This window comes from Oratosquilla oratoria, chromosome 25 (genome assembly GCF_046742065.1).
Source record: "Oratosquilla oratoria isolate Oo_2021 chromosome 25, ASM4674206v1, whole genome shotgun sequence".
In the NCBI taxonomy this organism is placed as follows: Eukaryota; Metazoa; Arthropoda; class Malacostraca; order Stomatopoda; family Squillidae; genus Oratosquilla; species Oratosquilla oratoria.
The window spans coordinates 31628052-31653031 of NC_134801.1; the positions used below are offsets into that span (position 1 = coordinate 31628052).

Here is a 24980-nt window from a genome sequence, read left to right on the forward strand (position 1 = left end):
TCATTATAAAAAAAGTTAATACAGTTATTGATATCAAATTCTTTTTCAGTCCTTTATCTACAAGTGTGATGAGAGCGGATGAACTGTACTCCTGCCATGACCATGGTCAACCCATTCTGCATAGCACTACAATTGAGTTTCACATAAAACATGAAAGAGCAGCTGAAGTTTTAGCAGATCATGAGTCAGGACTCTTCTTTCCAAATGATTTCTTTGTTGAACTACATCCAACTGTCTCCAGAGATTCCCTTCAGGTAATAAGATATACACTTAAGAAATATCAGACAACACTAAAATTATTTAACCCCTGTCACCATGAGGATGACTAGAGAGTGGTTGTAAATGGATCAAGAAATGATATAGCAAGATGATATAGCAAGATAAGATATTCTTGTCTAATCTCTTTCTTCTTTTGAGAGGATTTATATATATATATATATATATATATATATATATATATATATATATATATATATATATTGAGACATTCTGACAGGTTGATGTAAGCGGAATAGGAAACACAGGAGTCTTAGTCTTGAGTTTATTCCTGACTAGTTTCGCAGGTATATATAAAAGCACCCTGGCCCCCTGGCCATGATTCTGGCTGTCAAGCCCTCCTATGGAGGCACTTTGTCTTGCTGTATTTCTTTAACCCAGGTGGTTTGCTGGAGAAGTAATGAATAGATTTTGGATGGGTGTGTGCTTTGACGCAGAAAGAGCCCTTTAGTATATATGTATGTGTGAGAAAAAAATTGAGGAATGTTGATGGAGGCAAGGGTCTCTTAATATTTAAGTGTAGAAATAACTCATGAAGTGAGAAACGAGGTAGTGAGGAGGAAATCAGGGACAAAAAAGGACTTGGGAGATAGGGTTGATGAGAGAGTATTGGGATGGTTTGGACACATGGAAAGAATGAGTGAAGAAAGATTAGTAAAAGAAGTGTGGAAGACAAAGATGGATGGAGTGAACATGAGGGGACGACCAAGGATGAGATGGATGGATGGGGTCAATAGGAAAGGGGTGGATGTCTGTTGAAGAAGGAAGGGAGAAGACAGAAGATAGGGATAAGTGGAGAATGGTTGTGTATGGATGATGCTGTGATGTATGGAAGGGAGTGAGTGGGGGAGGGGGATTAGAGAGTATATACGAATGATATTTTGATGCAATCGGAAGGGATTTCTCCCCATCTCTTTTTCTGCATGAGGGGACAAAGGGTGGGGATTGCCAGTTAAATGAAACGGCCTTGCTGTGGATGTGCTGTGTCTTGCTGCATTGCTTCTGACCCAGGGCAGTGGACAAGATGCAGGGATGACCCATCATCTAGGAGGAGCCAAGAAATGAGGGAGGAAAGTGTAGTGAATGGAAGTGGAGTGTATGGGGATGAAATGGGTGGGAGTGGATTTATACCTTTTGACTTTGGCTACCTCCAATGTAAGGGAGAAAAGGCCCTTGGTATATGTATGTATAGATGAAAGTAGGGTACAGAATACTAAAAGCAACATAAGCTGTTGAAACACTGAAAAAATTTGTGATGGGATAGAAAAATGTCACTGGGGACAAAAGTAGGCATGATTAAGAATATTGTGGAGACCACCTTGCTGTATGGGAGCTCAGGACAATGGGATCAGTCATCCAGAAGAAAGTACTATCATTTAGGTTGAACTATTTGTCGTTTGTATGTGGCAGTAGGGGAATAAGGTCTTAGACAAGAAAAAAGTGGGAAATGCAGTATAAAGGGGAATGTAGATAAAACGAAGGTGACCTCACTGAGATGGTATGTGTATGTGAAGAGAAAGGTTAGGAATAGAATAGTCCAAAGAGTGTACAAGGCATGTTGAAAGGAATACAAAAGAAAGGAAGACCAGAAACTAGAGGTTGTTTAAAAGGGAAATAGAGAGCATTGGAGGAAGTGTGCTAATGCTCCACAGGGTTGAGGGGAGGAGGGGATAATAGAAGAAAGGAGGAGGATTTCACCTCCCTTGTAGCCACTGTCACCACCACTGTCAGACCTCTACCTCAACTCTGTTAGTAGTCTCTTAATTTCCACTCACGTCAATTCTTATAACTTTTCCAGTCCTTCTTAAGCAGTAGGCCCCATGCCTTTGTTCCTTTAGTCTCACTAGTTTCCAATTTCATGAGGCCCCATGCCTAGTTCTCTCGACCTTTGGGTTAATAAAAGGGTGGTGAATTTCTTGCTTGTTAAACTAACGGACTACACGCAGAGAATGCCCCCTTTCAGCTTCTCTCCAATACGTCAGACCACCTTTGTTCAGACGTCACTTTTTATTCGTCCAATAGTCTTTTACTTTTCAAAACAAGTGACAGCCTTAAGGGCGTGTCTTTTCCCTTTACCTCCAATCCGAGAGGCTGTTACAGTCCTTCCAGAAATATTGCTGCATAAGCAAAAGCATGAGTATGAACATGACGTCATTGCGCAAGTGGTATGTCTTCGCGGAGGTGGTCTGCAGCTAACATAAGTTTAGATTACATCAGCGATTATAAAACAGTCACCTCCGTCGGTGTGTTTACATAGACAAAACGGCGCCTTCAAATCTTTGTTTATAACAACAGTAGGGGTCGAATCTTGACTTGTTGACTCAGCATTTTAATACCCATGTATTTCCCAATCTGATTTCCATTCGTACAACTACCGGCCTCTTACAAGGAGGTAGGGAAGTAAAAAGAGCAAGATAGGGATGAAAAGGAGGTTAAGTAATTAGGGGTAAAGTGGAATTGGTGTCACAAGAGACATAAAACAAGCAAAGAAATGAGTTCCAGGCACTTCTGGCATTTGGTTGTGAGGTGAAGTAAATCCAGCAGTTTGGTTTGATTAATGGCTCCATCATAGATAAAAAAAAAAAGTCATATTCATTTATTAATTTTTATTATTATTATCATTATTATTATTATTATTGGAAAATATGTATATGTATACCTCCCTTACAAGAGAGGTAGCCAAAGTCAGTGGCATAAATTCACTCCCACCCCTCCCTCTTTTCTTGGCTCCTCCTGGATGATGGGTCATTCCTGCATCTTGTCCACTGCCCTGGGTCAGAAGCATTGCAGCAAGACACAGCATATCCACAGCAAGGTGTCTTCATTTAATCTGTGACCCCCCTCCCTCTGTCCCCCTCTCACAGAAAAAGAGAAAATAATATAATGATAATATAGAAGGGAAAAATAATAAATAAATAAAAAAAAAATAGATAATAGAAGTAGATAAATTAATAAAAATGAAAACAGGAGACAGGGATGACCCTTCATTCATGAGGAGCTAAGATAAGGGTGGTAGATGGGAGTGCAATGGGTGGGTGTGGATGTGCACCTTTGGCTTGGCTACCTACCTTACAAGGGGGAAGAACCCCTCGATATATAGATATAGATGACTATTGTTATTATTTTTATTTAGTGAATAGAATGGATAGAAGTGGAATTATGCCTTTTCACTTTGGCTACCTTCCCTGTAAGGGTGAAAAAGCCCTTGGTATATGTATGTTGAGACATTCTGACAGGTTGACGTAAGTGGAGTAGGAAACACAGGAGTCTTAGTCTGAGTTTATACCTGACTAGTTTTGAAGGCATCCTTTGAAAAAGCATTCCTGCAAAACTTGTCAGGAATAAACTCAGACCAAGACTCATGTGTTTCCTACTCCATTTACGTCATATGTATGTATGTATTTGTTAATTAATTTATATGTTTATATATTTATTCATCTATTTATTTATTTCAATATAGGTTGATGGAGGGCTAGTAACAGACTTGAAGATCAGTGTTTCTCGTCATCAGTATCGACAAATCATCAATTCTCTTTCCAACATCTCAATGTCACCTTATACAGAACCTGCAGCTAGACAACCATTAAGTAAGTTGACAGTCATCCTATTTGCAGTGTGATACATTATGATTTTATAATCTTATTCTCAGTTCTGATAAGCTGTATTAATTTTTAAGGTGCCATCAATGAAGAAGGATCATCAGATGCAAATAAAGATCAGCACAAGCGAAGATCCACATATGTCCCAGCTGAAAGAGAGTCGACAACTCTTTCTGTTAAAGGTAACTATAGAGTCTTGTTTTAATCCTTACCATATGGCAATACAGTTTGATACAACTGACTTGTGTATAAAGGATAAGAGATGCAATTGATTAATGAGAATGGGTAATCATGTGTTTCATGTACTCATTGTAGGTGTAGTAATGAAGATGTATATATAACACTTGATGAAAGGATGTCTGTCTGCCTTCCCAGGAGACCATATTAAACGATATTCCTGGAATTATACCATGTATTTGCATAATACCCACTGTAAATACACTTAGCTCCATGAGTAGCTAACATGGAAGAGGCAAAATATGAATTTTTGGATAGTTGTGGGATAGGTGTATGGTGACTTAGCCAACCCCTTGTAAAGAGGAAAGGGCCTTTAGGTATGTGTATGTATTTACACTAGCTTAGATATTGTCATCAAGAACATGACTGAAGTTTTAAGAATCATAATTGGATACAAGGGAATGTATGTTGAGCAGGGAATGGGGAGGGCAAGAGATGGGTGTAAATGGAGTGTGGTTGTGAATGGACATTGAATTGATGCAGCTTGAAGAGATTTCTTCTTGTCTGTTCTGTAAATTCTTTAATAGATTAGGGGGTGAGGATAATGAAGAAGTTGGGGTAAACCAACTTCAAATGTCATGCCCTGCTATGGAGGTGCTGTGTCTTGATGCATTGTTTCTGACCTGGTCAAGGGGCTGGGGTCGGGGTGAATGACAAGGATCACCTTTATGTAAATAGATGTTTTTTCTCTCTCTCTAAAAGTGATATTTGGAAGACTTCATGCAATAATTTTGATTTTATCACTTGCAGGATCCTTTTCTGTACCAAGCCTTATTGTAGAACTTAGAGGAGATGTAGGAGAAGAAAAGGAGAAGCCCCTTGTAAACCTTCTATTAGAAGAACTCAATGCTACATATGAATCAACTGAGAAGTACACAACAAACACAATGGTAATAGAACTTTAAAGTATTTTAAGTATTTGACATTTGTTTAAATAAAATTGTATATTTCACATACCACCAAGTATCCCACTTGTCTGTTGTTTTAGCCAACCCATATGTTCCTATGCTACATTTTATGGATTTTTTTCCACCAAAGGCCAGGTGATTTTATCCCATTAAACACTGGAAGATTTAATTGTAGCTAAAATTTAATTAAAACTTCAGTGTTACTGCATGAGGGAACTGAAGTGGGGGGTCACCTATTGAATGAAGCGGCCTTGCTGTGGATGTGCTGTGTGTTGCTGCATTGTTTCTGACCCAGGGCAGTGGGTGAGATGCAGGGATGACCCGCCATCCAGGAGGAGTCAAGATAAGAGGGAGGGAGGTGGGGTAAATGGGAGTAGAATGGGTGGGAGTGGAATTATACCTTTGACTTTGGCTAGCTCCCTTGTCAGAGGGAAAAAGCCCTTGGTATAGGTATGTATGTATGTAGTTAGGGTATTACAGTGGAAGGTGCTTGGAGAATGACTGAGGGATGAGGAGAATAATAAGGCTATTACAAAAAAGGAAATACAAGTAGCAGTAAAAAAAAATAAATAAATAAATAAAAGGCACATGGATTAGGTGAATATTGCGTGAAATGTCTAACAAAGGGTTGAATGGCACAGTAATAGTGGACCAATTGATGAGATTCTTAAATGTCTGTCTAAAGGAAGGAAGTGTCCTGCAGGTTTTGGGGAATTAAAATATAGTCCCAATATACAATGGGGAAGGGAGACGAGACAAGTATGAATGTTGGAGTCTGATAGGGATCAGTCTCTTGGGCTTAAATAGGAAAGTGTAATGTGTGTGTGTTCATTGAAAGGGGTAGGAAAGGAACAGAGGAAGTGATTGGGGAAGAGAAGTGTGGGTTTAGTAGAGGAAGAAGATATGTAAATCAAGTTTTTGTGGTAAGACAAGTATGTGAGAGGCACATACATATAACAAGGGCTTTTCCCCCTTACAAGGGAGGTATCCAAAGTCAAAAGGCATAATTCCACTCCCACTCATTTCATCTCCACATACTCCACTCCCATTCACCACCCCTCCCTCCACCCCTCCCTTTTCTCTTGGCTCCTGGATGATGGGTCATCCCTGTATCTCACCCACTGCCCTGGGTCAGAATCAATGCAGCAAGACACAGCACATCCACAGCAAGGCCGCTTCATTTAGTCAGCACCCCCCCCCCTCCATCGTCTCATGCAGAAAAAAAAGGAGACGGAAAGAAATATCATTCACACATAACCACCCCCTAACCCCCCCCCATACTTGACCCCCTCCCTTCCATGCATCACCCATACACAACCATTCTCCACTCACCCCTATCTTCTGTCTTTTCCTTTCCTCAACAGACATCCCCTTCTTTTTAAACACCCCTTTTACTCCATCCAACCATATCATCCTCAGTCAACCCCTCCTGTTCACTCCATCCACCTCTGCCTTCCACACTTCTTTTACCAATCTTTCTTCACTCATTCTTTACACATGTCCAAACCACCCCAGTGCTCTTTCATCAATCCTATCTCCCAACTCCTTTTCTACCCCTGGTCTCCTCACCTCCTTGTTTCTCACTCTATGCAGCCCAGCAACCCCTACCATACTTCTCAGACATTTCATCTCAAACATTTAAACTCTCATATGTTCCATATTTCTGATCCATACAGGGCTGTCAGCACAATCACCCCTTCATACAATCTCCTCTTAGCATCATTTCCCAAATGTTTATTTCTCATTATACCTTTTAATGTATGTATACCTTTTAATCCACCAAGGCATTTACTTGCTTCTCTCAATCTACATTCTACCTCCACCTCCACTCCTCCCTTCCCCACCACATGCACCCCCAAGTATCTAAAGCTATTCACTTCCTCTAGCCTCTTTCCCTTAATGCTCACTTCCAGTTTGCTGCCATCCTCCTCCCTTGTACATCTCATCACCTCACTTTTACCCACATTCATCTTCAACTTCCTTCTTTCACACACCTTCCCAAACTCTATCACTAACTTCCTTAATCCTTCATCTGATCCTTATAATAATGGGTAATGAAATTTCAGACAAGTTTACAAAAGTATTATTAATACAAAACAATGGTATGATGTAGAGCAAATGTGTGCTCACTTAATGCTATCAAAGAACTGATGCCATACATGGCATCATGCAAGTCCATAGCAGGGATGCAAATCCATAAGCGGGAATCCACTACATGGCTCCACACAGTTACAAATCTATATACAACTATACAATATTACAAATATAACACGCTTGACACATGCCCACTACATAGCTTGGCCACTACCTCTTGGTGCCCTCACCGAGGAAACAACATTCATAGCAGGGAGCAGACAAATACAAGGACATGTAAAATACAGCAATAGACAAAAGACACCAACATATACAGGGACACGATAGACCAAAGACATGAAAATACATTAGTTACAGTAGGTACATACATACATATACCAAAGACTTTTTCCCCCTTACAAGGGAGGTAGCCAAAAAGAAAAAGGCATGAAAACCATTCCCACCCACTCCATCCCTAATACACTCCACTTCCCTCCACCCTCCCTCTTATCTTGGCACATTCAAACTCCTTCTCTCCTCCTCTCATATGTTCCATGTTTCTGCCCCATACAGTGCTGTTGGCACAATCACTCCTTCATACAATCTCCTCTTAGCATCCATTCCCAAATGTCTATTCCTCATATACTTTTTAATCCATCAAGGCATTTACTCGCTTCTCTCAATCTACATTCTACCTCCACCTCTACTCCACCCTTTCCTGCCACATTCGCACCCAAGTATCTAAAACTATCCACTTCCTCCAGTCGCTCTCCCTTAATGCTCACTTCCAGTCTGCTGCCACTTTAACCCCTTGTACATCTCATCACCTTTTACCCACATTTATCTTCAGCTCTCTTCTTTCACACTCTCTCCCAAACTCTGTCACCAGCTTCCTCAATCCCTCCTCTGATCCTGCTACAAGTACAGTGTTGTCTGCAAACAACAGCTGGCTCACCTCCCACTTTTCTCCATTTTCTTTAAACATCTCCAATCCCTGACCCACCACCCTTGCATTTACCTCTCACACCACCCCATCCATGTATAAGTTGAACAGCCAGGGCAACATAACACATCCCTGACGAAGTCCCACCTTTACCTCGAACCACTCACTCTCTCATTTCTAATCCTGATACATGCTCTACTACTCTTGTAAGAACTCTTGACAGCTCCTAGAAGCTTTCCTCCTATCCCGTATATCTGCAAAACCTCCCACAGTGCCTTTCTGTCTACCCTGTCATGAGCCTTTTCCAGATTCATAAAAGCCCAAAAAACATCCTTACCTTTTCCTATAGCTTTCTCACATATCTGTCTTACCAAAAAAAATCTGATCTACGCAATCTCTACCTGCCCTAAATCTACACTGCTCCTCGCCAAACACTCCCTCTGTTCCTCTCCTAATCCTCTCAATAAGATCCTCCCATAAGCCTTCCCTACTACACTTAACAAGCTAATCCCTCAGAAACTACTACACTCACACTTGTCCCTTTTTCCCTTGTAAAGTGGAACTATACAGGCACTCCTCCAGTGCTCCGGCACTCTACCCTCTCTCCAGCAAACATTAAATAACCTCACCAGCCAGTCCACCATCACTGTACCATCCAGACCAGGTGCCTTACCTGGTCTCATCATCTTAACAACTGCCTTCACCTCATCTTTCCTTATTTCTCCTCCATTTTCCTCACTCATCACGATCTTTTTCTTAGCACTTCCCACTGCAACTATCTTTCCCTCCCTATCCTCCTTCACATTTAGCAACTCCCTAAAATACTCTGCCCATCTTCCCCTTACTGCCTTCTCTTCCATTATCATCTCTCCATCTACACCTTTTACCTTTTCTTCTCTACTTGATTCGCCTCCTCTTCCTCTCTTAATTTCTTTCCAAAACATCTTTTTACTTCTTTCAAAATTTTCTGTCATATTCTTACCCCATTTCACATCTGCTCTCCTCTTTGCCTCCTTTACCTTGTGCTTTACTTCTCTCTCTCTCTCTCTCTCTCTCTCTTTTTTTTTTTTTTTTTTTTTTTTTTTTTTTTTTTTTTTTTTTTTTTTTTTTTTTTTTTTTTTTTTTTTTTTTTTTTTTTTTTTTTTTTTTTTTTTGTACCTCTCATGTGACTCCCTCATCCTATTTTGTAACCAATCTGTGAAAGTTCGCCTCTTCTCTTCCACAACCTTCTTTGTTTCCTCATCCCACCATTCACTACTCTTCCTTCTATTTCCTCCCGTCCTTCTTGTTCCACACACCATCTTTGCACACTTTGTGACTCCCTCCTTGAACCATCTCCATTCCTCCTCCAATCCTAGCTCTACTCTATCCTTCACTCCCTCCCACTCCTCTCTCAGCTTCTTCTTGTTCTTCTTGTCCTTTTCTTTTTCATGTAAAGAGTTCACTATAAGTACCTCCCTACCTTTTGTCCTTTGCCAGTAGGTAAAATTTGGAAATAAAAAACATGACATAAATTGCCGGATATCCAGGACATGATAGAATACACATGAAATACACAATAATACATAGGACAACTGGCAAACTATACAATAACCATACATTTGGCCAACAATTACAAAATAAGCACTGAAAAACATAGATCACATCCCCTCAGTTATGTCAAGCATAACTGAGGCTGTACATAGTTATTTACACAATTTACAACCTTAATAGATAGTGGTTACAATGACGAAAGATGCATTGCAACACGTTTGTACACAATAGTCTCACTCGACCATCAAGGCCTTGTACCTTTTGAATGTAGATGATATGAGTGATGAACAGGGTGTCATACAGTGGGAGCATTGGGCCCTGTGGAAGGCAGGATAAATGTAGGTATTGGCACCTGTGTCTTCTTAAGCCTGTCAGAATGCAGAACCTAAGTCCCTGAGATGGGTCAAAAACCATAATATACATAAACAGTAATATACAGATATTATGGTGGACAACAACAACATGCCAACTAAGGAGTCCCACATGGACTCAGAAACAATACTCATCTACCTAGTTGTATTTTACGGGACGAGAGCTATGCTCATAGTGACCAGTTTTCGTATCTCTCCACATCCAGTTTATTCTAGGAGGTGCTAAGATGGGAGGGAGGGTGGAGGGGTGTGGAGTGTTTTCGGGGATGAAATGGGTGGGAATGTTTTTGTGCCTTGTCCTTTTTGGCTACCCCCCTGGTAAGGGGGAAGAAAGCCTTGGTATATGTATGTATGTATGTATTTTGTGGGAGAAGAGCTATGTTCATAGGGACCTGCAGTTTTGTCTTCCCGCATCCAGTTCTTTCTTAAAGTCATGTATAGTTTTAGCACTCACTGTTTTCTCTTTCAATTTATTCCATTTATCTATTACTCCAAGATGTACAAGGGGTGAAAGTGGCAGTAATCTGGAAGTGAGCATTAAGGGAGAGCAACTGGAGGAAGTGGATAGTTTTAGATACTTGGGTGCAAATGTGGCAGGAAAAGGTGGAGGAAGAATGTAGATTGAGAGAAGCGAGTAAATGCCTTGGTGGATTAAAAAGTGTAATGAGGAATAGAAATTTGGGAATGGATGCTAAGAGGAGACTGTATGAAGGAGTGATTGTGCCAACAGCACTGTATGGAGCAGAAACATGGAACATAAGAGAGGAAGAGAGAAGGAGCTTGAATGTGTTTGAGATGAGGTGTCTGAGAAGTATGATGGGGGTTACTAGGCTAGATAGAGTGAGAAATGAGGAGGTGAGGAGGAGAACAGGGGTGGAAAGGGAGCTGGGAGATAGGGTTGATGAAAGAGTATTGGGATGGTTTGGACACATGGAAAGAATGAGTGAAGAAAGACTAGTAAAAGAGGTATGGAAGGCAGATGTGGAGGGAGTGAACATGAGGGGACGTCCTAGGATGAGATGGATGGATGGGGTGAAGGGGGCTTTGGGGAAGAGGGGAATGTCTGTTGAGGAAGGACGGGAGAGGACAGAAGACAGGGGTGAATGGAGAATGGTTGTATATGGAAGATGTTGTGATGCATGAGGTGGAATGGACGGGGGGATGGGGGGTGAGTTAGTGTGTGTGAGCAAAATTTTGACGCAGCCCGAAGGGATTTCTCCCCGTCCTCTCCTTTATATGGGGGGAGGGAGAGGGTGGGTCGCCGATTTAATGAAGCGGCCTTGCTGTGGATGTGCTGTGTCTTGCGACACTGCTTCTGACCCAGGGCAGTGGACAGGGTGCAGGGATGACCCGTCATCTAGGAGGTGCTAAGATGGGAGGGAGGGTGGAGGGGTGTGGAGTGTAGTCAGGGATGGAATGGGTGGGAATGATTTTATGCCTTTTCCTTTTTGGCTACCTCCCTAGTAAAGGGGAAAAAGCCTTGGTATATGTATGTATGTATGTATCTATCACTCCATGTGGAAAGCTATTCTTTTTCAGATCTTTTCTGTAACTGTCCTTCTTAAGTTTCTTCTTGTGTCCCCTTGTATTTCTTCTGTCCCATTTAAGTAGATCATCCCTGTCAAGGATTTCCATCCCTTTCATAATTCTATAGATGGTTATCAAATCGCCTCTTTCTCTTCTTTGCTCCAGAGTTAATAAGTTTAGTTTGTCCAGTCTTTGTTCGTATGTCAACATGCTGAGTGCGCCATGATGCCTGCATGGGCATCATTGTACTGAAGTGGTTAATACAATAGTATGGTATGATGTAGAGCATACATACATACATATACCAAGGCTTTTTCCCCCTTATGTAGAGAGAACATATACTCTCGCCTCATCCTATCAAGGAATTGATGCCACACATGGTGTCAAGCAAGTCCATAGTAGGAATGCAAATCCATTAGCAGGAATCCAAGCCCACTACATCCTACTACAAGTGCAATGCTGTTAAAAAATAACAACTGGCTAGTCTCATATTTTTCTCCATTTTCTTTACCCATCACCAGTCCCTGGCCCATTACCCATGCATCAGCCTCCCGCACCACCTCATCCATGCACACATTGAACAGCCATGGCGACATGACACATGTGTTGAAATCCCGCTTTTACCTCAAACCATTTGTTTTCTCCATTTCTAGTTCTGACACAGGCTTTACTATTCTTGTAAAAACTCTTGATTCATCTTAACAGCTTTCCTCTTGTCCCATATATCTGCAAAACCTCCCACAGTGCCTTCCTGTATACCTTGTCATTCATAAGCCTTTTCCTAATCCATAAAGGCCCAAAAAACATCCTTTCCATATGCTAAAGTTTTCTCACATATCTGACTTACCACAAACATCTAATCCATGCAACTTCTACCTTTCTGAAACCCACACTGTTTCTAACCAATTACTCACTGTGTTCCTCTCCTAATCCCCTCAGTCAAAACCCTCCCATATGCCTTCCCAACTACACTCTGCAAACTGATCCCTCTGAAACTACCACATTCACACTTGTCCCCCTTTCCCATGTAAAGTGGAACTGTACAGACACTCCTCCAGTCCTCTGGCACTCTATCCTCATTTAGGCAAACATTAAACAACTGCACCTGCCAGTCCACCATCACTGTAGCTCCCTTTTCTAGACACTGCATGACACCCATCTAACCTAGGTACCTTGCCTCTTCTCATTTTAATAACTGCATGTCATACTTTTCCCCCATTTACATCTGCTTACCATCATTGCACACCTTGTGACTCCCTTCTAGAAACATCTCCATTCTTCCACTCCTAGCTCTATCCTTTATTTCCTCCCATTACTCTCAGCTTCTTTTTGTACTTCTTTTCCTTCTAAGTTAAGCAGTTTACTCAAAGCACCTCCCTACTTTCTTTTTCCTCTTTCTCCATCTATTCTCCATTCTCAACTTAACTTCCAAAAACTGATCTGAAATCCCCCCACTCTCTCCCCAAAGAACATGTACATCCAAAACTCTTCTTACTCTTCTTTTGAGTACTACTGTGTAGTCCATTAAAGCCCTATCTACCAGCCTTCCATCCACCACCCTCTCCCATGTGTACTTATGCTTGACTCTCTTCCTAGACACTATGTTAGCTATCATCAACTTTCTAAACACATTTCCACCATCAACTCTTCACTACAATTTTTTTCTGGCACTCCACACTTCCCAGCCACTCCGTCTATTGATTTATTTCCTACTCAATTATTGAGATTACCAATACCACTACATTGACATCCTTAAACCCTCTATGCAATCATTTAAATCTGTTCAAAAAGCCTCCCTTTCCTCTACACTCTTCTCACTACCATGCCTATATGCACTTACAAAGACCTGTAGCTCCCTTCCCAGTTTCACCTTCATCCACATTAACATTGAAGAAACCTCATTCCACTCACCCACATGATTACCTATCTTTTCACTTACTAGTATAGCCACCCCTTCTCTCCCTCATCGTCCCTACACTCCTAAACTCAAACTCATCCCTCCCTTTTAACCTAGTTTCACTTAATACCAACACATCCTTCTTTCTTCTCACAAACATACTGCCTATCTCTTCCCTTTTATTCTCATCTGTACCACACCCATGCACATTAAGACCCAAACCTTGGGGTTCTGGTTGGAAAACTCCTCCCATACCCTCTTATGCCTATGCTTTTTTTAGGAATGTCCCCTTTGGGGCTACAGAGAGCAGGATGCCTAGTCCTATTCTTTGTCCCATTTCAGTTGCTTTTTACAACTCAAGTGGGAACACTTGGTGGCAGTATTCTTTCTCGCCTGCCACAGGGCCCAGTGGAAATGGAAATGCCCACTCAGAGAAGTGGTACAGGACAGTAATAAAAGTTGGAGGGACAGTATAACAGAGGGACAGTCACAGTATAATAAAGTAGCATCATTTCTCAATGAGTGGAGATTTCCTCTAACACAAACAAAAGGATGTGTGACTGGTCCATAGGGGTACCCCATATAAACCCTAAAGTATCAACTGTATGCTACTGAGTGGATTTTTACCCCATAATAACATGAATGTGTTTTTCATGGATTAGAAGAAAATATATGATGGGGTTGATAGAAGCTTTGTGGAACCTGATACAAATATATGGGATAGGAGAATGTCTGTTGTATTCAATGTTTTTTTTTTTTTTTTTTTTTTTTCTTTTCTTTTTGACGTGTGGTTTGAAAGTGAAAAGAGTGAATGCTTTAAGGTGCATGTGGAATTACATCTGGGTTGTGTGATGTTATCACAGTTGTTCAACATATGGATTGAGTGATAGAAGTAAATGCAAGGTTGCTAGGCAGAGGTTTTGTATTGGTGGGTGACAATACAAAACACAGGAAGTGAACAAAATTTATATTTTCATTGCAGGTGACATTGAAATCTTTGATCATGGAAGACTTGCAACAGGATAAGGACTCTCACCATCGGTACTTGATGAAGTCTGATATCATCAAGCCCGAAATTGAAGAAATGTCTGCCTTTGATCATGTGCCTCAGTTCATTTCTGCTTCCTGCCCGGAAGCAGGGATGCCAGAACACAATAAAATGGTGGCTAGTTCCTTACCTGATAAACTGAAAATGGAGAAACCCTTTTTCAAGATGCTTAAGAAACAAAAAGCATCACTTGGAAGAAGTATGTTTTCTTTTTTATATTATTTATTTTTATCTTTTTTTTTTAACTTCTCAGTTATTCCTGAATAATAATATTGATTTTTTTTTTTTTTTTCACCCGTAATATTCTTTGTGTAAAGACATATTTTATGTATAAAACTTCACAATTTGTTTTCTCAATCATAGACTTACCAATGACCAGCCCTAGAATGAAGGATCCTTCCACTGCCAAGTTTCCTTCTACACCTCCTCCTTCACCAACTGCTGAAGAACAGGAGCAGCAGACTTCAAGAAACAAACCAGATGAAGCACTGGTTGTTATTACCATATTCACTGTGGATAAGAGAAGCCCTGAGTTCATATCCAAATATGATGGGGTATGTCATATTGATAGAAAAAAAATCTTAAAAGGGGTTCTTGGTCAGGGGAAATGGTAATAGTTAACTTAAAAAAAAAAAAAAAAAAAATCATCCATTGTGATAGTGTTCAACTTTAGTAATGGAGGTTTACCGGTATTAGCTCCTGTCATACTTTCTGTACTGAGTACCAATTTTTCTCTTATTCTTACTGCTGCCGGCCATGTTATTCATCTCATGACACTGTCTCAGTAGTATAGAGTTTACCTCTGTACTCAATTTACCGCTTCCAAACCATGTGGCACCTTATCTCTAATTTTAATCACCCCCAGGAATTTTATTCCTTTCTGTGGTAATCCCTTGGAAATAATAGGGTACTTGTCTATCTGCATGAAAATCTTCCTTACTTAAAAACTTGTGAACTGCAAAGCAGTGAAAGAGTTAACCCCATTTCTTTTTGTTCTGGCTCCCACTGGGCTATTATATTCATCACTGAATCATCCTCTTAGCAGTGAAGTGATTTTAGTTTATCTTGATGAACCTGTTCTTTACAGGGTGGCATGATTCATCTTACAGGTCTCCCTCACAACACAGTTGGGTTATGTTCCCAAAAAACTAGTCATGTAAAGGTCAATCATACAGCTTATAAACTCACAGGAAAAATAGAGTCAGTTATCATCTTAAAATAAGCAGGAAATGACTGTGCTTAGCTTTCTTCATAGTAAAGGTGAAACTGATTAAATGTATAGTGATATAAGGCCATTGATGTAGAGCAACTGTATACATGAAATATCATATGGCAATGCATCATATAATGTGGGAGACCTGTACTGTTTGCCACTAAGCTATTTTATTTTTTCTTTATCATTCCCTCAGTAGAAAAGGAGTGATGTATGTCCTTATTTACTCCTTGCATGCCAAGTAGTGTTTAGTCTTGTATTGTACTTGTCATCACAAACAATATTTTATTTGTGCAACCACAAATCTGCAAACACACTGTCTCAGAAATGCAAATCTGCTATCACAAAACGTTTACCTTTTGATACCTTTGCATGAGGTTTGTTTTATTTAGGATATTATTGGAGAATTGTAAATCATTTATTAAGTTTATGATTATATTTTCATATTCTGGCAACTCATCCATTACAAGTATTATTATCATCACTTATTTCTTGGGGATGGTGTGTAAGGTGGATGTATGCTTTTACTCAGCCACTCTCCTTGCAAGGAGGAAAAGGTCTTTTGGGATATGCATGTATCTACATACTTCTTGGTAACAAAGAGGATGATAAAGGCAATAGTATTTTAAAGTTTTGCTTTCAATTATGTCGCGTAAAAGTTTAGGAAGGATTTTAGATGTGTGGACTTTATTTCTAATTCATAGTACCCGCTTATTCTGTATATTGTACCATTTAATCATTATCTCACTCACAGACCAATCGATTAGTTGATGTGGACTTTAACAGTCTGAATGCTGTGATAAATATCCCATCATGGGTGATGATGCTAGACTTCTTCAGTACTGCCAGGGATGGAGAAGGTGTCAGTGAGCCAGTACCTGTCAAAGACAACCAAATAAGCAATGGCAGAGATGAATTGGATGGCAGCACAGGTAAAGTTTCTCTCTCCTCTCCTCTCCTTTTCTTCTCTTCCTCCTTTCCTCCTCCTCTTCTCCTCATCACCTCCTTTCCATCTCTCCTGTCCTCATGTCCTCCTCCTCCCTTCTTCCTTCTACTCTCTTTCCTTCTCCTTGTCCCCCTTCTCCTCCCCTCCTCTTCCTCCTCCTCTTCCTCCTCTTACTCCTCCCCCTTCCTTCTCTTCCTCCTCCTCCTTTTCCTCCTCCTCCTCTTCCTCTACCTCCTCTACTGCTTGCTTCCTCTTCTTCCTCTGCCTCCTCCTTTTCCTCCTTTCTTCCTCCCATTTTCCTCTTCCTCATTCTTTTGTAATTCTCCTCCCTTTCTCCACATTCTTTCTACCTTCTCCCATCCTCATCTCCACATCCTGTCCTTATTTCCTCATCTCCTTTGCTCATCTAATTTCTTCCCCTCCTTTTCCTTTCCTCTTTCTCCTCCTCTTCATACCCTCAGTATCATCCATGAATAATTCAAGAAACCCTTCAGTTTGTATTGTTTTTTGTTGTTGATTGTTTCTATCATAGGTGGAGAACAAATCATATGCCTATAGAACATTTAAGATCTCATCAACATAAATGGTTTTGTAGTTCAGTTGGTAGTGTCTGTTCAATTGTAGACCTAGATCATGATTTTATAAAATACATGTATACTTTTATCTCCCCAGCAGGTACGGAGGAGATTAACACCACACTCGAGATCCAAGTGCGATCGTTGACCCTCATTTTAAACCAGCCTGAGTGTGAGCTTGCCAGAGCCAATATCAGTCAAGTCATGGTTCGATCCATAGGATCAGATGGAAACACAACACTTTCAGGTCGCTTAGGATCTCTCTCCCTCATTGATATGACTCCGCAAGGAGCACTGTACCGAGAGAAGTTCATGACAGCTGGAAGTGAAGCCATGACCTTCCAAATATTCAAGTATGAGACATGTTTCACTCATTCAAAGTACATAACATATATATCCAAGAAACTACCTCTCTTTCTCTTTTTCCTCTCTCCCTCTCTCTCTCTATTTCTCTCTATCTTTCTTTCTCTAACATATTGTTAAATGCTTGCATTTTTCTCTTTTCAGATATGGTCTTCCTGATCGCAATCTCTTAAGAGAATGTGATATCCGTATGAAACTAAGAATGTCATCTGTCATGTACACTCATACACAACGATTTGCAATGAAGCTGACACAATTTGTGCAAGAATTCAATCAACTCAATGATATTATGTCAAGATGGAGAGCCACAAGTGCTGGGTTGAAGGTACAGGCCAGTAGTTGCAAAATTTTGAATTAATATATGGTAAAAGGGAAATATCTGTTGACCAGGGAATAGAGCGGGCAAGGGCTAGGTGTAAGTGGAGAGTGGTTGTGAATGGATGATGAATTGATGCAGATTGAAGGGATTTCTTTGTCTTCTCAAATTATTCATGAGTAGATGAGAGGGGAGGGTCACCATGTAATGAAGCAGTGGTGGTAAACCAGCTTCAGCTGTTGGGCCCTGCTTTGGATGTGCTGTGTCTTGCTACATTGCATCTGGGGGGTCAAGGATGGTTTATAAGCCATGAGGAGCTAAGACAAAAGGGAAGCAAATAGGTGTGGGATGGGTGAAAGGTGGGTGTATGCCATACCTTGTCACCTCAGTTATAAAGGGGAAAAGAACCTTTTGGTATATGATGACTGTTACAGAGTATGATTAGTCATATATATAGATTTTTTCATCCTTATGGTTTACAGTGTTTGTATAGGAAGCATCTCTTCTACCATTAGAGATTGTGTCACAGGCCTTTTCTTCTTTATAATGGGGTGGCTAAATCAGAACATATATTCACCCATCACCCACAGGATGGTTCCTTACAATTAGGAAAACAGGCATCTTAGAAACTAAACAAGATAGAACATTGAGACAAATAATAGGGTGCACCAAACCTCTATAATAGAACACCAAACAGAAAACCTGCAGACCCACAACATCTGGCAGTGGCCCTTGGGCCCTCCCACAGATCTCTCGAAGGAGGAATTTTGGACAATTGTCTGTGTTGTATTAATACAGAACTGTTTCTGTATCACTGAGTGATAGTAGTATGAGAGGAGCAATCACTGATTATCAGCTCTACATGGGAAAAGGTGTAAGAAATGCAGTTGAAGTAGATAGAGAGAGATCTTGGACCCAGTCCAGAGACTGAATTTCAGCTCCTCAGGCTTGCACCTCTTGATAGAGGTGAGTAGGTTGACAAGCTTTGAAAATAGGTAGCTCCTGTCTATTTTGTAGGACCACAAGCAGGTACCTCTCATTGGACCCTGTTTGCCATTAAGTTGATGTGAATGGAAAATGGTTGTATATGGATGATGTTGTGATCCATGAGGTGGAATGGTTGGGTGCTGGGGGGAGAGGGAGTATGTATGAGAAAAATTTGACACAGCCTGAAGGGATTTCTCCCCGTCTTCTCCTTTTCTGCATGAGGGGATGGAGAGGGGGGTTGCTGATTTAATGAAGTGGCCTTGCTGTGGATGTGCTGTGTCTTGCAACACTGCTTCTGACCCAGGGCAGTGGACAAGATGCAGGGATGACCCATCATCCAGGAGGTGCCAAGATAAGAGGGTGGAGTGTGATAGGGATGGAATGGGTGGGAGTGGTTTTTATGCATTTGTTTTTTGGCTATCTCCCTTATAAGGGGGAAAAAGCCTTTGGTATATGTATGTATGTAAGTTGATGTATTGAAGGTGTTACAAATCAAGGAATTAGATTTGATTCCATGTTCACCAATAAATATATCAAACTTTTTATTTTTGTTTCAGGTTTTTGATGACAGAAGAAGTTCAAGGGTGTCTTTGGACATCTCTGCTGGCTCACCAGTGATATTCCTGCCAATGTCATCAAGATCTGATGTCTTGTTAGTTGCAGACTTGGGCTCCTTGACTATTGTGAACAAGTTCCTCTTCATGGGTTCACAGGGCTCGATAAGCAAAGTGCAGAGGCAGGACTTAGTGCAACGACTCATGCACAGTAGTGATCGTCTGGGTATGAGATCCAGGTCACATAGTAAAAAAAGAGATGGTGTTTACACAAGTGACTCAGACTTGGAAAGTGATCAGAGAACTAGAGTGCCAGAAACTAGCCATAAATGTTTACTAGACGTTATGCATATCAATCTAGTCAATATGGATATTTACACAAGTGTTAGGTTAAGGAAGTCATATTCACACAAAAGGAACCAAAGTTTTGAACATGCTTCTCAAGCACAAACCAAAGTATCTCAGTTGCGGAGGAAAGACTCGGACAGGATTTTGAAACGAGAAGGAGAGAGTATTGAATGGTTGTTTAATTCATATAAAGTAATACGGAAAGGAAGTTCCCTGCTGCAAGACAAGTGTGCATTGAAAGTACAAGTGGAAAGGAATTTAGACACCTTTACAAGCAGGGCAGGTAAGTTGTAATTTTGTTTTGTTTTATTTTATTTTTTATTGTCCTATGTATGTATGTATCCTATTTTATTATCCTATGTATGTATGTATGTATCCTATTTAGTTATTTATTCATTCATTCATTCATTTTTATTTCCTTTTTTATAGTAGAAAAAAGTAAGAATAATTTACCAAAAATTAGCTATAACAAATAGATTATGGGAAATTTTTGTAGGCTCTTGTTGCTGTCATATCTTGCTGTATTAAAAGTGTATATATATATACATGATGGTGTGTGGAACAAGGAGGGCAGGAGGAAATAGAAGGAAGGGTAGTGAGTGGTGGGATGAGGAAGCAAAGAAGGGTGTAAAAGAGAAGAAGCAGGCATTCATAGATTGGCTACAAATTAGGACGAGGGAATCGTATGAGAGGTACAAAGTAAAGAGAAATGAAGTTAAGCATAAGATAAAGGAAGCAAAGAGGAAAGCAGATGTGAAATGGGGAAAGAGTATGACAGAAAATTTTGAAAGTAATAAAAAGATGTTTTGGAAGGAAATTTAAAGAGGAAGAGGAGGCGAGTCAAGTAGAGAAGAAAAGGTAAAAGGTGCAGATGGAGAGATGATAATGGAAGAGAAGGCAGTGAGAGGAAGGTGGGCAGAGTATTTTAGGGAGTTGCTAAATGTGAAGGAGGATAGGAAGGGAAAGGTAGTTGCAGTGGGAAGCGCTAAGAAAATGACAGTGATGAGTGAGGAAAATGGAGGAGAAATAGGGAAGGATGAAGTGAAAGCAGCTGTTAAGATGATGAGATCAGGTAAGGCACCTGGGTTGGATGGATGCCATGCAGAATGTCTGAAGAAAGGAGGTACAGTGATGGTGGACTGGCTGGTGGGGTTATTTAATGTTTGTTTAAGAGAGGGTAGAGTGCCGGAGGACTAGAGGAGTGCCTGTATAGTTGCGCTTTACAAAGGAAAGGGGGACAAGTGTGAGTGTAGTAGTTACAGAGGGATCAGCTTGTTGAGTGTAGTTGGGAAGGCTTATGGGAGGGTCTTGATTGAGAGGGTTAGGAGAGGAACAGAGGGAGTAATTGGTGAGGAACAGTGTGGTTTTAGGACAGGTAGCCTTGTACTGCCGAGAGGGAGATCTTCTTGGACTTCCTGAGGAAGTGGAAGGAGGCGATCTCAGGAATGGTGGCTCGATCTGGGACTAACTTCCTGGAGTTGCACCATTTTGCAAAGGCATTGCATTTCCCTTGATAAAGGTTAGCTGAGGAAGAGCGAATAGGAGCGGACATGTCCTCTGCCACTTCTCTGGGAAAACCCTTCTTTAGGAGGATCCGGACCATAGTCTGAATGCGTGAAGATTAAGTGCTGAAGGGTTCTTGTGCCAAGGCCCGTTGATGGGTGGATACAGAAGATCTGGTCTTCCCTGAAGGGCCAGAGGCTCTTCTACTGCTAGCTTGAGGGCGTCTGGAAACCATGGGGCTTCGGGCCACCAAGGAGCGATCAAAGTCATCCGAAGGTAGGATGCGTGTCTTGCTCTCAGGAGTACCTTCTGGAGCAAGGGAAATGGTGGGAAAGCGTAGGAGTCCAGGTTGTCCCAACTTTGCAGAAGAGCGTCTTCTGCTGCCAGAGGATCCGGGAAAGGGCTGAAATATATTGGGAGTTGGTGATTCCATCTCATTGCAAAAAGGTCCACTAGAGGGGAGCCCCATTTGCTGAGGATGAAGTTCGCTACCTCTCGATAGAGGGACCATTCTGTGTTGATTATCTGATTCTTCCTGCCGAGGTGGTCCGCCCAGAGATTCCTCTTCCCCGGGATGTAGCGGGCTTTGAGTGACACCTGGAGATTCTTGGCTAGGTTGAGGATGTCCACCATCAGAAGGCATAGTTCCTGGGAGACTGTGCCCCCCTTGCTCGTTCAGGTAGGGTACTACCGAGGAATTGTCCGACATTATGCCCACTACTTTTCCTGAGACTTGATCCTTGAAGTGACGGAGAGCCAGGAGTACTGCTTTCAACTCAAGCCAATTGATATGGGCTGTCCGCTCGACTGTGGACCAGGAACCGCTGATGTGATCGTCGTTGAGGTGGGCTCCCCAGCCCTCCTTGGAGGCATCGGAGAACAGGAGGACTTCGGGGGGAGATGGGCCGAGGGGCATCCCCATGAGAAGGTTGCATGGGCCTTCCACCAGAGAAGAGAATCCTTGACTTCTTCGGTGAGGGAGATGTGTTGTAGGGGTTCTCCCTCTTGCGGGGCCCACTGAGACTTGTGGAGTCACTGTAGTGGTCGCATTCTTTGTGTACTCCTGGGGATTAATTTCTCTATGGAGGCCATATGGCCCAGGAGTTGGCATTGTGTCGCCGTCAGGAACCTGGTCGATAGTGCCTGTGCAACTAGAGAAGCGAGATTCTGGATCCCCTTTTCTACTGGGAAGGACTCCATTAGGGAGGAGTCCAGGACCATACCCAGGTACGTGACTCTCTGTCTTGTAAGAAATCTGACTTTTCCGGGTTGACTACTGTGCCCAATTTCAGGACAAAGGTTAGGACCATTCTCAGGTGTTCTTGGCATAGCTGGGCGGAATGTGCAAGGATCAGCCAGTTATCCAAGTAACGGAGTAGTTGAATTCCCCTGGAGTGGGACCACGCTGAAACGAGGTTGAACACACTGGAGAAGACTTGGGGTGCTGTGGAAAGTCCAAAGCAGAGGCAGGGGAAGTGGAAGGTGTTGCCCCTGTGGGTGATTCTGAGGAATTTCCTGGAGGAGGGATGCACTGGTATGTGGAAATAGGCATCTTGGAGGTCCAGCGACACCATGAAGTCCCCTTCCCTGATAGACGCCCTTACGGACTCTGGGGTGTCCATTCGGAACTTCGTCAGGGAAAGGAACTTGTTGAGTGGAGACAACTAGATGACTGCCGGGATCGAGGCTGCTCTGAGGGTTAACCCCGATGGGGTGTAGAAGCGCTTCTGGTGTTCCAATGGGACCGGAAGCCAACGCGCCTTCTCGGTCGTCCTTGTTGCGAGAGCGTCGGAGGCCTGGGCCATGGCTCTCGCCGTCTGCGTACTCCATGGAAGGTGGAGGGGAGGAGGCTGGGCTTTCTGAGAGTTGGCCGTCATGAAGATGTCAGACTCGAATGTGGCTTCCTCTTCTTTCGGGGGGCCCAGTCGATTCGCCCTCCGAACCCTCGCGAGGACGTCCGAGAAGGAAGGTGGGACCACCATCGAGGATTCCGACTGGGAAACGGGAGGGGAAAGGGAGCGTGCCCCCCCCCCCCGTACGGCGCTGTGGACATCGTCGTCGTAGGAGGGGTCTGCACGGGCAGAGAGGAACCTCACGCTACCATCCTCGTCACTGATGGGTTCAGGGGGGGGGCTGAGCAAGTGGAAGATGGTCGAGGGGGGCCCTTGGGGGCGGTGACTCCTCACGAGCTTCCGTGCGGTGAACGAACCGCGCTTGAGAAGCGCGGAAAAATTCCCGTTGGGCCTCCATCTGTTCCTTCAACGTAGTGACGAGTGAACAGAGAGTGGGGAGGAGGTCCGGGGAATGTCCGCTTGGTGAGTCCCGCCTGGGTGCGGATGGTCCGGGAGACGCCAAGGGGAGACTGCCTCCTCTGGACGAAGCTGAGTCACCTACGACGAACGCGCATGTGGGTACATCTCGGGCTTCCTGCCCACCGGGCATAGAAAGGGTTCCGGTGATGACCCGGCTCGTCTGACGATGGGTGGAAGGTGGACTGGGGGTTACCCGAGGAGGAGAAGAGGCTGACGCGCTCCGAATCTCCGAACTCGGTTCCTTTGTCCGTGGGGGGGGTGGAGCTGCCGGGCAGCGTCGCGGGGCCGGCGGACGCATCCGGGAAAAAGCTCGTACCCGGGGGGGTTCGCGGGGGCCAGAGGCGCGTGCCCGTCGAAGCTAACCACCCTGTGGGAAGGAACAGGAGACAATTTGGCCTGAGACTGACTCGGGGCGGCTATTGTACAACCTTTCCGTTTACTACGCTTAGGAGGGGGGAGACAACTGCCCGCGTCCTCCGCCGACGTAACATGCCTTCTCTTTGTGTCGGGTGAGGGGGAAAGCCATCTTCCCTGCCCGCGTACTGTGGACGTCGTCGCCGTCGTAGCTGGCGCCTATCCGGTCAGCGAGAAACACCGCGTCTGGAACCTCGTCCCTGATCTCTGTCCTTGTGAGCAAAGGGCATGGAAAGGTCACCGTTGATCACCCGGCTCTTCCTACGGTGGGTGTTGTGCGTACTGCGGGATTCCTGAGTAGAAGAGACTAAGGGGCTCTTTGTCTTTGAACCCGGGTTCTTTGTCTGTGCCGGCGTCGGGGGCAAGCCGCAAGCGACCACATCCGGGAAAAATGTCATACAGGAGCGGTAGCTAGCGGTGGCCTGAGGCGCATGTCCGTCTACGCTAACCGTCCTGGTTGAAGGAAGAGGACAACTTGGCCTGAGAATGACTCGAAGTGGACGTTGTACCACCTTCCTGGCTACTACGCTTGGGAGGAGCGACTGTCGAGTTTCCGGGATGGGTCGAGGGCAAGCCGCAAGCGACCTCATCCGGGAAAAATCTCGTACAGGAACGGTAGCTAGAGGTGGCCTGAGGCGCATGTCCATCTACGCTAACCGTCCTGGTTAAAGGAATATAGGACAACTTGGCTTCCTGTCTACTACGCCGTGGAGGAGGGAGAGAATTGCTCGTCTCCTCTGAAGCCGTAGTCCGCCTTCTCTTGTTTTTCGGGGGTGAAGAGGGAAGCCATTTTCTATGCTTGCGCACCTTTTCCCCTGCATGTGCTTTCCTGTGAACATGAAAGTACACGGAACACTGACTATCATCTCACTGAATGCACGTCTCACATGGGGATGAAGGTGAACACTTAAGAGCTATACACTTGAAAACACCAAATGTGAGGATCCACTTGGGCTGGCGGTAAGGGGGGTGAGACAAAGGTATCTCCCTTCGGCGAAGGCACACAACTTATCTTGAACCACAACAATACTGGAACC

At 43.1% G+C, this 24980-nt stretch overlaps 1 protein-coding gene across 14 annotated transcripts in view; it reads left to right on the forward strand.

Moving 5' to 3' along the window:
* Nucleotides 1-24980, forward strand: part of Vps13D (vacuolar protein sorting 13D) — a 250150-nt gene that overhangs the window by 81660 nt on the left and 143510 nt on the right. For 12 of the 14 annotated variants that reach the window (XM_076208559.1, XM_076208564.1, XM_076208569.1 and 9 more), the window contains 10 exons: nt 50-254; nt 3737-3863; nt 3953-4057; nt 4863-5002; nt 14347-14611; nt 14776-14966; nt 16380-16557; nt 17244-17499; nt 17654-17834; nt 19370-19997. In XM_076208559.1, coding sequence (XP_076064674.1) covers nt 50-254; nt 3737-3863; nt 3953-4057; nt 4863-5002; nt 14347-14611; nt 14776-14966; nt 16380-16557; nt 17244-17499; nt 17654-17834; nt 19370-19997 — 2276 coding nt within the window. The remainder of the gene's footprint in view (nt 1-49; nt 255-3736; nt 3864-3952; nt 4058-4862; nt 5003-14346; nt 14612-14775; nt 14967-16379; nt 16558-17243; nt 17500-17653; nt 17835-19369; nt 19998-24980) is intronic. The other 2 variants (XM_076208560.1, XM_076208572.1) reach the window with 1 other exon arrangement.